This window comes from Suncus etruscus, chromosome 13, assembly GCF_024139225.1.
Source record: "Suncus etruscus isolate mSunEtr1 chromosome 13, mSunEtr1.pri.cur, whole genome shotgun sequence".
In the NCBI taxonomy this organism is placed as follows: Eukaryota; Metazoa; Chordata; class Mammalia; order Eulipotyphla; family Soricidae; genus Suncus; species Suncus etruscus.
In genome coordinates, this window is record NC_064860.1 from 86531854 (window position 1) to 86544344 (window position 12491).

The window sequence follows — 12491 nt, forward strand, 5'->3', positions numbered from 1 at the left end:
TACTGCTATATCTTTCATTGCTAATTTTAGGTCCTCATCAATTGGGCTCAAAAATGCATATTTTGGTGGGTTTGGAAACTTGCTAGGATTGCTCTCTATATCCCCGGCTGCTATTGTCTTCCTTTGTTTACCCATATTTCTTTGCATTTGGTGTCGCAGAGCATTCTGCCTACAGGTTTCAGCCCTAATTTGTCTCCTGTGGTGTGGAACTTGGTCCCTTCTTTGGAGTGGCACCCTAAGCAGGGATAATGATGGCAGTCTCTGAGGTTTGCCCCATACCCTTGGGATCTTCCCTCCCGATACCTCTGAGAAGGAGCAGGGTTGCCCTCTGCCAGCAATCTTCAAGTGCCCACAATGGCTCCTTCCTATACCTGTGAGGAGGTGTAGAATCGCCCTCCACGCCACAGCCCACAATGTTGGCCTCCATGCTGGTCGTCCACCCTCCCAGTAATATAACTTTTAACTGCCATCATTTACCTGACATAATCATTAGTTTATAATTCCTGGACCATGGCATTTGTCTTAAAGTTCAAAAATTCAGTGTAGCAAATGAACTTCATGGCAAGTTGACAACAGTTTGGTACTAAAAATTGTGATGGATTCTTATGTTTATGTAACCTGCTTAGTATTGAATATCTCTTCCAAGAGGATCATCCAGAGAACAATGCCATTATCATTTGCCCTTAATGACATCAGATTTCTAAAGGGCTTTCTGTGAACTTTGTTATTATAACTTTTGTAAACATTTTAGAAAGGATAACAACATTCTTTATTTTTTGATTTTGGTTTTGGTTTTTGAGTCACATCTGGCAGTGCTCAGGGCTTACTCCTGGCTCTATGCTCAGAAATCGCTCCTGGCAGGCTCAGGGGACCATATGAGATTTCGGGATTCAAACCACTGACCTTCTGCATGAAAGGCAAATGCCTTACCTCTATGCTATCTCTCTGGCCCCCACAGCATTCTTTTTATGTACTAATTCTGTTCATTAAAAGAAGCCAGGGACAGTTGATGGTATACATGAGTTTTTAACACAATAGACCAATTCCTCATATTATGTTTATAGTAAGGAAATAAAATACTAACTTAATGTGTAAAAAAAATATGGGTGGCATAAAGCCATATTTTGTGCTGATTGTGTATCGTTGGAATGGTTCAGCCACTGTTAGTGGCTGTTCAGGGCCTTTAACCGTCATCAGGCTTATGACCCGAGTACAGTAACACATTCCCCATGAGTATGTTAGGCAGAGGCCAGGTGTGTCTAGGCTCTCAGTGCAGCTAGTAAGATAACTCACATGTGCCCTAATCTCTGGGTCTGGTTGAACATTAACTGAGCTTGAGGGGAAGGATCCCACTGAGTCAGGAACCCAATGGTGAGACAATGTTCACTGTCATTTACCCCGTCACAGGGCCTTTAGTAGTGAGAGCTGGGACTGAGGACGTCCTGGGGAATATATATGGACACACGTCCCTTTCCCTCTCCATACTCCTCACTCTCATCCCCCTTTCCTCTTCTCTGCAGAATTTCCTGAGCAGCTCCCAGACATGACCCTGAATCGGGGAGTGTCTGGCTCAGATGTCACGGTCATGCACTTCCCCACTCCAGGGCCTGTCCAGCAGTCTCCTGGGGAACCAATTCGGTTGCCACCCCCAGAGACCTTGGTCGTTAATCCCGGCAGCCCTCTTTTGGTGTCGCCTTTCGCCGCCACAATCTCCCCAGTGGCAGGAGGTGCCGGACATGGACCCCTTAACCCTGAGCCTGGCAGGGTCATCATCCAGGTTGCGCCTGAAGCAGAGCTTTTGGCACCAGCAATACAACCTGCCATCCGACTACCTTTTACACCCAACTGGGCTGCAGCAGGGTCTCTGCCTAGAGGTGCGGGTTATTATCCTGCACCCCTTGCCACAACACCTGTGCAGATGACCTCTATGTCCACCACAGCCTCCAGTGTTTCCCAGGCAGTCCAGGGGGGTGTTGCTCCTCGAGCTCCACCACCAGTGGCCCAGGTGGGTCCCAGCGTTCTCCCATCCAATAGTGAGCCCCTTGCCCTGTGGATCTGTGAAGACATTGGTATGGCTCCTGCCCCAAACAGAGGGCCCCGTGAAGACTTTTGCAGCTCCCAGAGCGTTTACCAAAATTTCCGGCGCTGGCAGCGCTACAAGCCTCTGGCCCAAAACTTCCTTCACCACACTCCAGACACTGAAGCCCTTGCCTGCTTTTTCATGTGAGTCCTTTGGAGCCTCAGGCTCAGGGTAGCTTTTCAGAAGGGGACAGAGGGGAATCCCCAGAAAAAATGTATGGGACAGCTGTAGGAAGGACCAGAACCCAGTCCACAGGGACTGCAGACACACTGGAGGCACCCTCCAGGTTAGAATGGCATTCAGAACTGTGTCCACACTGCCCAGCACAGTGACTCCAACCTCACTACCCTCATGTCCTCAGAAATGCCACCAGAGAAGTTCTAGACCCAGTATTCCATAGAGACCGAGTCAGGCCCTAAAGACTCACCTCAGGTGCTGGTGCGATAGACCTCACTCAGTTTGATCCCCGGCGTCCCATATCGTCCCCCAAGCCAGGAGCACTTTCTGAGCACATAGCCAGGAGTATCTCCCAAGCGTCACCGGGTGTGGCTTAAACACCAAAAAAAAAAAAAAAAAAAAACACCAAACCACCCCCAAAAGTAAACCCGATCATCTCAGTTATTTATTGGAGTTCATGGCCAGCCTCTGAAACTGAGGGACAGTTCTCAGTTCCTATGACAATACTAGAGACAAGCATGCAGTGGTCAGAGAGGACTATCTCTGCCTTGGGCGTGGGGGGCCTCTTAAAGCACCTCTCACAATTGAGGGTGGACAGTAGCAGGACAAGTAAGGTGGAATGTGGCAGAAAGAGTCCCAGGTGGAGGGTGAATAGGACTGTTAGAGGCTGATTGCACAAGAGTACAGGCACATGGCTGGAGCAGACACTTACCCTGACTGTGACGTTCCAGCCCGGTGCTGCGCTCGCTGGGCCGCTTACAGCCCACCATTACTCTGGAGGAAGGCCTGGAAAGAGCCATGCAGGAATGGCAGTGCACCAACAACTATGCCCGCATGGAGTATTATGACATGGCGGCAAAGTGAGTGTGGCTGCAGAGGTCTGGGTTGGCTGCAAGCCTGGGGTGGCTGGGTCCTCTCCAAAGAGAGGCTGTGTGTGTGTGTGTGTGTGTGTGTGTGTGTGTGTTGGCGGGGGGAGGGGGAGGCAAGATAGGGGAGGAGGCAAGAGCACAGGGATCCTGCAGCCCAGAGAGGCCCTTCCCTGAAGAATCTTCTCCCTCCCTGGGGCCCGAAGCATTCCCCATCCCCAACCTGGGACCTTGATATGACACTCTTGACCTGCTTTGAACTTCTACAGCAGATGTAGTCTGTCACTGGGCACACAGGAGCCCATGTCACCCTCATTCTCAACAGTCCCAGGTTGCTGCGCTATGAGAACCTCCAACCCCGCCCCCCCTTCTCCTTGACCCTGCCTGCCCATGGACTCTGTTATAGTCTGGCTAGGCCTCTCTCAGAGGAACTGTGCTCCCCCACTCCAGGTTCATGGAGTTTGAGGCAGAGGAGGAGATGCAGGCATCGATGCTGCAATGTAGCCATGGGGAGCAGGGCCTACAATCTGCCACCACTCCAATGCCTGAGCTTCAGAGGGCACCACTTCCAGCTGTGGGCCAGCAGCCAGGTAGGACCCTATACCCACATGAAAAGTCACAGGACCTTGTGGGTCTGTCCCTTCACAGGAGCCTTTGGTCTTCAGAACCCCCCACCCCCAGTTCCAGAGTTCAGCTGCTCCTGGTCCCCTGGTTTCTCCCTGTCCTTCACCCTGTCAGTTCCTCACACACTCCTCTGAGAAGTGGGTAGAGACCCTGCAGACAGTACGCCCCCTCCTCACACTGAGGGTCTCCTCACCCCTACTCCAGGCATGGGGTTCAGGGGTCCTGACACATCCTTCAGAGACCATGTCCCCAACTCTGTCCTCAGTGCCATGTATTTGTGCAGAAATTTGGGTCCCTCACCCCTTCCTTCCTGCTTTCCCCTCAGTCTGTGTCCCCAGGAATGCTGGTCCACAGGCTATGGATGATGAACAGCAGCTCCCCAGGACCCAGGCTTCTCCTGAGATCCCTCCCGAGGCCGTGCAGGAGTATATTGATATCATGAACGAGCTGCCCAAGGGCCCTGCATTGGAAGAGGCCAGGATCGAGCAAGAGGAGGAGGCCCAGCCTTGGTCCAACTCCAACGTCCTCAGCTATGTGGATGAGCTATGCTCCCAGGAAAACTTTGTCACCCAGGTGGCTGGAGGGGAATGGGGGGGTGGAGTGGAAGAACTGTGTTTTCTGTGTCTAAGCTGTGTGTATACGCCCGTGAGTGACTGTGTGACCACTGATATGTGTGTATGTGCATGCTTGGGTTGAGTTTCCATGGTTGAGTGTCCATGTATTTCTCTGTGTAGGTTTTTGGCTCCTTTGCATGTGCTCATGTGTGAGCACCTGAGTCATGTGTTGTGAGCAGCCATCCCAGCCCCTGCCCTGTACCTGAGGATGGGGGGGGGGGATGTTTGCCCCCTCATTCCTCCTGCTCCCTTGACTGATCCTCATTCATCTCCCTCCTACCTAGGCGGAGACCATCATTCAACCCTGCTTCCTGGATCACCTGCTCTCCCCAGATCCACAGTTGGATATTTCAGCACTGGCAGAGGAGTTGGAAGGAGTGGACGGACTCATCCCCTCGCAGGTGAGGAGAAGGACGCAGCTGCAGGGTTAGTTCAGGGAGGGGACTCCATTGAACCTCAGAGGGAGGAGGACATAGACATGGGGTGAAGGGAGAGGCCATGGGCCATCAGGAACCTGAGGGGCACCAGCAGAGCCAGGGTTGTCTGTTCCTTAGAAGATTTGGGTCACCTCTTCCCCCACACAGCTCTTCACCGCACACCGTTCTCTCATCTACCACTTTCCCCTCCTTGCCCCCAGCTTGCGGATGAGCACAGGCAGGCCCTGCACGAAGATCAGGCTGGGAAGGCGATGACCCCCAAGGACTCGAGTGCAGAGGAGATTGCAGCTGACCACGGGGCCCTGTCACCCACCCAGGCACCCAGGCGAGGGGCCAGCAATGTCACCTGCGTGCCCACAAGTGGCTCTGGGCACCTCTCAAGGCCTATCCCACCAAAGGCTTCCTTGGTGGCTCTCCCCGCCCTGGAGAGCAGGGCTGCCCACTTTCTGGGCCAAGACCCTCCAGGCATGATAATGCCTGGATCAAGCGAGGGTTCAAGTGAGGAGAAGGAGCTGTCCAGCCAGGCCTCCCTCCTGGCCTCTCAGCAAAGCCTGGAGCCCTGCAGTGTGCCCCTGAGTCCTGCCCCTGCCCCTGGCCCCCAAAGCACCAGAAGTCCTGCTCGTCCCAGGACCCGCCGTCCTTCCAGAAGGGCCATCCACACCTCGGGCCCCAATTCTGCCTCTTCCCTGAACCAAGGGTCTGGCCCTACTGAGCAGACCCCAAAACCTGAGGCGCCCCCAAGGATGCCAGGCGTTTACAAGGTCACCTTTGTACCGGACAGCCCCACACTCAGCCCAAAGAAGAGGGCTTTGTCCTCGAGTCCTGCCCGTGCCACTGGCCCCTGCTGCCCCCGCGGTCAGGGTCGGGAGGGTCTGCGGCCTCACCCTCCGCAGAGAAGGGCCTTTCAGCACCCTGGCCCTACTGCTGCCCCATCGAAAAGACGGCGAGTTGGCGTGGGGTCAGAGTCTCGCCCTGCGGAGCAGACCCCTCGGTCTGAGAGGACCCGCATCCAGTACAGGGGTGTGACCGTGGAGCTGGATGGCCACACGCTCCCTCTGGACAGGTTGCAGCCTGTGGTGGTCCTGAGGAGGATCAAGATCCCCGGCCTCCCTTAGGATGGGGGTGTGGGCCACTCCCTCGGGGCCTCCCCTGGAGCCTTGGCTGCTCCTCTTGGCCCTTAGGGCTGTTAGTTATTTAATTTTATTTATTTTATATTAATAATTATTTTGTTTTTATTTTATTGTTTATATTATATTATATTATGTTTATTTATTTTATTATTATATTATTTCTTTTATTATTTATTTAGTTAGTTATTTAATTTTATTTTAAATTTAGTTGGTTATTTAATTTTATTTATTTTATATTATTAATTATTTTGTTTTTATTTTATTATTTTTATTTATTTTATTTTATTATATTATTTCTTTTATTTTATTAAAATATATTAGTATATTATTTTATATTAATTTTTTATTTTATTTTTATTTCATTTTATTGTATTATTTTATTTTATATTTTTAATTTATTTTATTTTATGTCATTATTTTGTTGTATTTAGTAAATTATTTTATATTATTTTATTTTTATTTTATTTTATGATTTTTTAAATTTCATTTTATTTTAGTATATTTAATTTCATTTATTCATTTTATTATTTTAGTTTACTATTTTTTATTTTATTTTATTATATTATTTCTTTTATTTTATTTAATGTTTTATTTTATTTTAATAATTTTATTTAAATATTATTTTGATGTATTTTATTTTATTTCACTTTATTTTACTATTTTATTATATTATTTTATTTTATTTCATTATTTTGATTTATTTTATTACTTTAATTTATTATTTTATTTATTTTATTTCATTTATTTCACTTATTTATGGAATGCCGGGATTTGAACCAACCATCCTAGGTCCCAGATTGGCTGCTTGCAAGGCAAATGCCACTGTACTATCTTTATTTTATTTTATTTTACTTATTTTATTATGTTATTAGATTATTTCTTTAATTTTATTATATTGTTTTATCTTAGTTTATTATTTTATTTTATTATTGTATTTTATTTTGTTTTATTTTATTTTATTTATTATATTATATTATATTATATTATATTATATTATATTTGTTTTATTATATTATTCTGTTTTAATTGATTTATTTTATTTTATTATTTTATTTTATTTCATTATTGTAATTTTTAATTATTTTATTTTATAACATTTTATATTTATTCTATTTTTATTTTATTTTATTATTTTAGTTATTTATTTTTAGTTATGTTATTGTATTTATTTTATTATTTTATTATTCTCTTTTATTTTATTTCATTATTTTACTTTGTTTTATTATTTTAGTTCATTTTATGATTTTATTTTATATTATTTTCATCTTACATTATTTTATTTTATATTAATTGTTTCATTGTATTTTATTTTACTTATTTTATTTATTTTAGTTTATTATTTTAGTTATGTATTTATTTTTATTTTACTTTATTTATTTATTTTATTATTCTCTTTAATTTTATTTTATTAGTTTAGTTTATTATATTATTTGATTTGATTTGATTTGAATTATTTGTATTATATTATAAACTTTTTTATTTCATTATTTTATTTTATTTTATTATTTAATTTATTTAATATTTATATTATTTTATGTGATTTATTTATTTTAATTTCATTTTTTTATTTTATTTTATTACTTACTTTAGTATATTATTTTAGTATATTCTTTTTTATTTCATTTTTTCTTTTATTTTATTACTTAATTATATTTTATATTTCATTTATTTTATTATTCTTTTTTATTTCATTATTTTATTTTATTATTGTTAATAATTTTATTTTATTTTGTTACTTATATTTTTCATTTTATATTTTATTATATTATTTTAATTTAATTTTATTATATTTTTGTATTTTATGATATTATTTTATAGTTTTATTTCATTATTTATTATTTTTGTATATTGTTTTTTTATTTATTATTTCATTTCATTTTATTTATTTTATATCTTTAGTTTTTCTTTTATTTAATTTTTATTATTATAGTTTATTATTTTATTCTATTTATTTATATTTATTTGATTATATTTTTATTAATCTATTATATTTATTTTATTTCATTATCTTTTTTATTTTTGTAGTATATTATTCTATTTTATTTATTTTACTTTAATTTATTTTACTCATTTTTTATGTGAATATTTTATTTTATTTTATTTCAATATTTTATTTCATCATTTCAATTTATTTCTTTTATTTTAGCTTATAATTTATTTATTATATTATTTATTTAATTTCTTTATCATATACTATGTTTTTAGTTTTTATTTAATATATTTTATTTTATTCTTATTTCATTCATTTCATTTTATTATTTACTTTTATGTTTTTTCTTAATATAATTTTAGATTATTATTATAGCTTATTTATATATTTTTAGTTTTATTTTATTTAATTATTTTATTCAATCATTTTATTAATTTCGTTAATTTCATTATTTTATTTTTTTATATTTATTTTATTTTATATTTAATTATTTATTTTATTTTGTTTCTTTATTTTACTTTTCATTTTTATGTTATTTTTTAATTCATTTCATTTGATTTATTTTATTATTTTCTTTTCTTTTATTTCATTATTAAATTTTATTATAGTTTTGCATTTTATTTATTTTATTTTATTATTTTCTTTTTTATATCATTATATTATTTTACATTATTTTATTATTTTATTTCATTATTTTGTTTTATTTAATTTATTTTATTATTTTAGTTTAAATTTGATTTTATTTTTATATAATTTTATTTGTTTCATTATTGTAATTTATTTTATAATTTCTTTATTTTAGTTTATTTCATTTAATTTATTTTAGTTTATTATTTTATTTATGTATTTATATTTATTTTACTTTACTTCTTTATTTTACTATTCCTTATTTTAGTTTAGTTTAATTTAGTTTATTATTTTATTTGTTTTTATTCATTTTTCATTATTATTTTATTTTATTTTTATTATTTTATTTTATTATAATTTTATTTAATTTAATTTGTATATTATATTATTTTTACTTAATTATTTTATTTCATTATTTTATTTCATTAGTTTACCATTTTATTTATTTTTATTATTTTATTATTTTCTTTTTATTTCATTGTTTTATTTTATTATTTTATTTTATTTTTATTTTATTTTAGTTTATTATTTTAGTGTATTATTTTAGTTTGTTATTTTAGTTTGTTATTTTAGTTTGTTATTTTATTTTATTTTGTGATTTTATTTTATTTTATTTTATTATTTAATTTTAATTTTATTTTATTATGATTATTGTATTTTTACGAAATTATTTTTTATTTCAATTCATTAATTTATTGTATTTGTTATTTTAGTTTATTTTTATATTTATTTTATTTTTTATTTATTTTATTTTGTTACTTTATTTTACTTTTTATTTTTTATGTTATTTTTTAATTCATTTACTTTTATTTATTTTATTATTATCTTTTATTTTATTTATTTTATTTTATTTTTTTCTTTTTTATATCATTATTTTATGTTACATAATTTTATTATTTTATTTCATTATTTTGTTTTGTTTAATTTATTTTGTTATTTTAGTTTATTATTTTATTTTTAATTTGTTTATTTTTATATAATTTTATTTGTTTCATTACTGTATTTTATTTTAATATTTTATTTATTTTATTTTATTTTATTTATTTTAGTTTATTATTTTAGTTATGTATTTATTTTTATTTTACCTTACTTCAATTTTACTATTCCTTCTTAATTTATTTTATTATTTTATTTGATTTTATTCATTTTTCATTATATTATTTTCTTTCGTATTATTTTATTTTATGTTATTTTTTTATTTGATTTAATATTTATATTATTTTATTGTTAATTAATTATTTTATTTCATTATTTTATTTTATCTTAATAGTTTATTTTATTTATTTTTATTATTTTATTATTTTCTTTTTGTTTCATTGTTTTATTTTATTATTTTATTTAAATATTTTAGTTTATTATTTTAGTTTGTTATTTTATTTATTTATTATTTATTTTATTTATTTCATTATTTTATTTTATTTCATTTTATAACTTTATAATTTTATTTATTTTTATTATTTTATCATTTTCTTTTTAACTCATTGTTTTATTTTATATTAATTTAGTTTATTATTTTAGTTTGTTATTTTATTTATTTTTTATTTTATTTCATTATTTTATTTAATTAGTTTATTTTATTTATTTTTATTATTTTATTATTTTCTTTTTATTTCATTGTTTTATTTTATTATTATATTTTACTTTAATTTTAATTTAGTTTATTATTTTAGTTTATTATTTTAGTTTGTTATTTTAGTTTATTTTATTTATTTTATTTTATTCCATTATTTTATTGTATTTTACTAGTTTATTAGTTTATTTATTTTTATTATTTTATTATTTTCTTTTTATTTCATTGTTTTATTTTATTTTAATTTAGTTTATTATTTTAGTTTCTTATTTTAGCTTGTAATTTTATATATTATTTATTTTATTTTATTTCATTATTTTATTTTATTAGTTTATTAATTTTTATTATTTTATTATTTTCTTTTTATTTTATTATTTTTATTTTTATTTTATTTTATTTTGTTATTTTATTTATATTATTTATTTTATTTTATTTCATTATTTTATTTTATTTTATTAGTTTATTAGGTTATTTATTTATTTATTTATTTTTGTTTGTTTCTTTGTTTGTTTTCATTTTGGGCCACACCCGGTAACGCTCAGGGGTTACTCCTGGCTATGTGCTCAGAAGTTGCTCCTGGCTTGGGGGACCATAGGGGACACCGGGGGATTGAACCGCGGTCCGTCCAAGGCTAGCACAGGCAAGGCAGGCACCTTACCTTTAGCACCACCGCCCGGCCCAGGTTAGTTATTTTTATTATATTATTATTTTCTTTTTATTTCATTGTTTTATTTTATTATTTAATTTTTATTTTAGTTTAGTTTATTATTTTAGTTTGTTATTTTATTTTATTTTATTTATTTAATTTTATTTTATTATTTTATTTCATTTATTAGTTTATTTATTTTTATTATTTTATCATTTTCTTTTTAGTTCATTGTTTTATTTTATTTTTATTTAGTTTATTATTTTAGTTTATTATTTTAGTTTGTTATTTTAGTTTGTTATTTTATTTATTTATTATTTATTTTATTGTATTTCCTATTTTTATTTTATTAGTTTACTAGTTTATTAATTTTTATTATTTTATTATTTTCTTAGTTTTATTTTATTTAGTTCATTGTTTTAATTTATTTTAAGTTATTTTGTTATTTTAGTTTGTTATTTTAGATTTTTATTTTATTTATTTATTATTTATTTTATTGTATTTCATTATTTTATTTTATTAGTTTATTAATTTTTATAATTTTATTATTTTCTTTTTATTTCATTGTTTTATTTTATTTTAATTTACTTTTTTATTTTAGTTTGTTATTTTAGATTTTTATTTTATTTATTTATTATTTATTTTATTTTATTTTATTAGTTTTTTATTTTATTTATTTTTGATATTTTATTATTTTCTTTTTATTTCATTGTTTTATTTTATTATTTTAGTTTAGTTTAGTTTATTATTTTAGTTTATTATTTTAGTTTGTTATTTTATTTATTAATTATTTTATTTTATTTCATTTTTTATTTTATTTTATTAGTTTATTATTTTATTTATTTTTATTATTTTATATTCTTTTTATTTCATTGTTTTATTTTATTATTTTATTTTATTTTTATGTTATTTTAGTTTATTATTTTAGTTTGTTATTTTAGTTTGTTATTTTATTTATTTATTTTATTTTATTTCATTATTTTATTTTATTTTATTAGTTTATTATTTTATTAATTATTTATTTATTTACCTATTTATTCATCTATTTATTTATTTATTGGTTTTTGGGCCACACCCGGTGGTGCTCAGGGGTTACTTCTTGCTGTCTGTTTAGAAATCGCTCCTGGCAGGCTTGGGGGAACTATATGAGATGCCGGGATTCCAACCAACCACCTTAGGTCCTGGGTCGGCTGCTTGCAAGGATAATTCCACTGTCCAATCTCTATATTATTTTATTTTACTTATTTTATTGTTAGTATATTTTTTCTTTTATTTTATTATATTATTTTGTTTTGTTTTATTTTATTATTTTATTTTATTTATTTTATTATTTGAATATTTTCTTTTCTTTTTTTCATTATTTCAGTTTATTCATTTTATTTTAGCTTATTATTTTATGTTATTTATTTTATTATATTATTTATTTTATTTCTTTATCGTATTTTATGATTTTAGTTTTTTATTTATTTTATTTTTTCAATTTTATTTCATTTTATTATTTTCTTTTATGTTACTTTATTTTATTATTTTATTTTATTTTATTATTTTGTTTTAATTGATTTATTTTGTTATTTTATTTTATTTCATTATTGTAATTTTTGATTATTTTATTTTATAACATTTTATTTTTATTCTATTTTATTATTTTATTTATTTATTTATTTTTGTTATGTTATTTTATTTATTTTATTATTTTATTATTCTCTTTTATTTTAATTTTACTTTGTTTTATTATTTTTGTTTATTTTATTTTTTATTATTTTATCATTTTCCTTTTATATCATTATTTT

At 31.5% G+C, this 12491-nt stretch overlaps 1 protein-coding gene across 1 annotated transcript; it reads left to right on the forward strand.

The window, feature by feature from the left end:
- The first annotated feature begins 425 nt into the window (after positions 1–425).
- Positions 426–5913, forward strand: LOC126025866 (NUT family member 2G-like). Its single transcript, XM_049785599.1, has 7 exons — positions 426–447; positions 1521–2223; positions 2989–3117; positions 3574–3713; positions 4073–4320; positions 4646–4762; positions 4999–5913. The coding sequence occupies exons 1-7, from the start codon at positions 426–428 to the stop codon at positions 5911–5913; spliced, it is 2274 nt and encodes a 757-aa protein (XP_049641556.1).
- The last annotated feature ends 6578 nt before the right edge of the window (positions 5914–12491 follow it).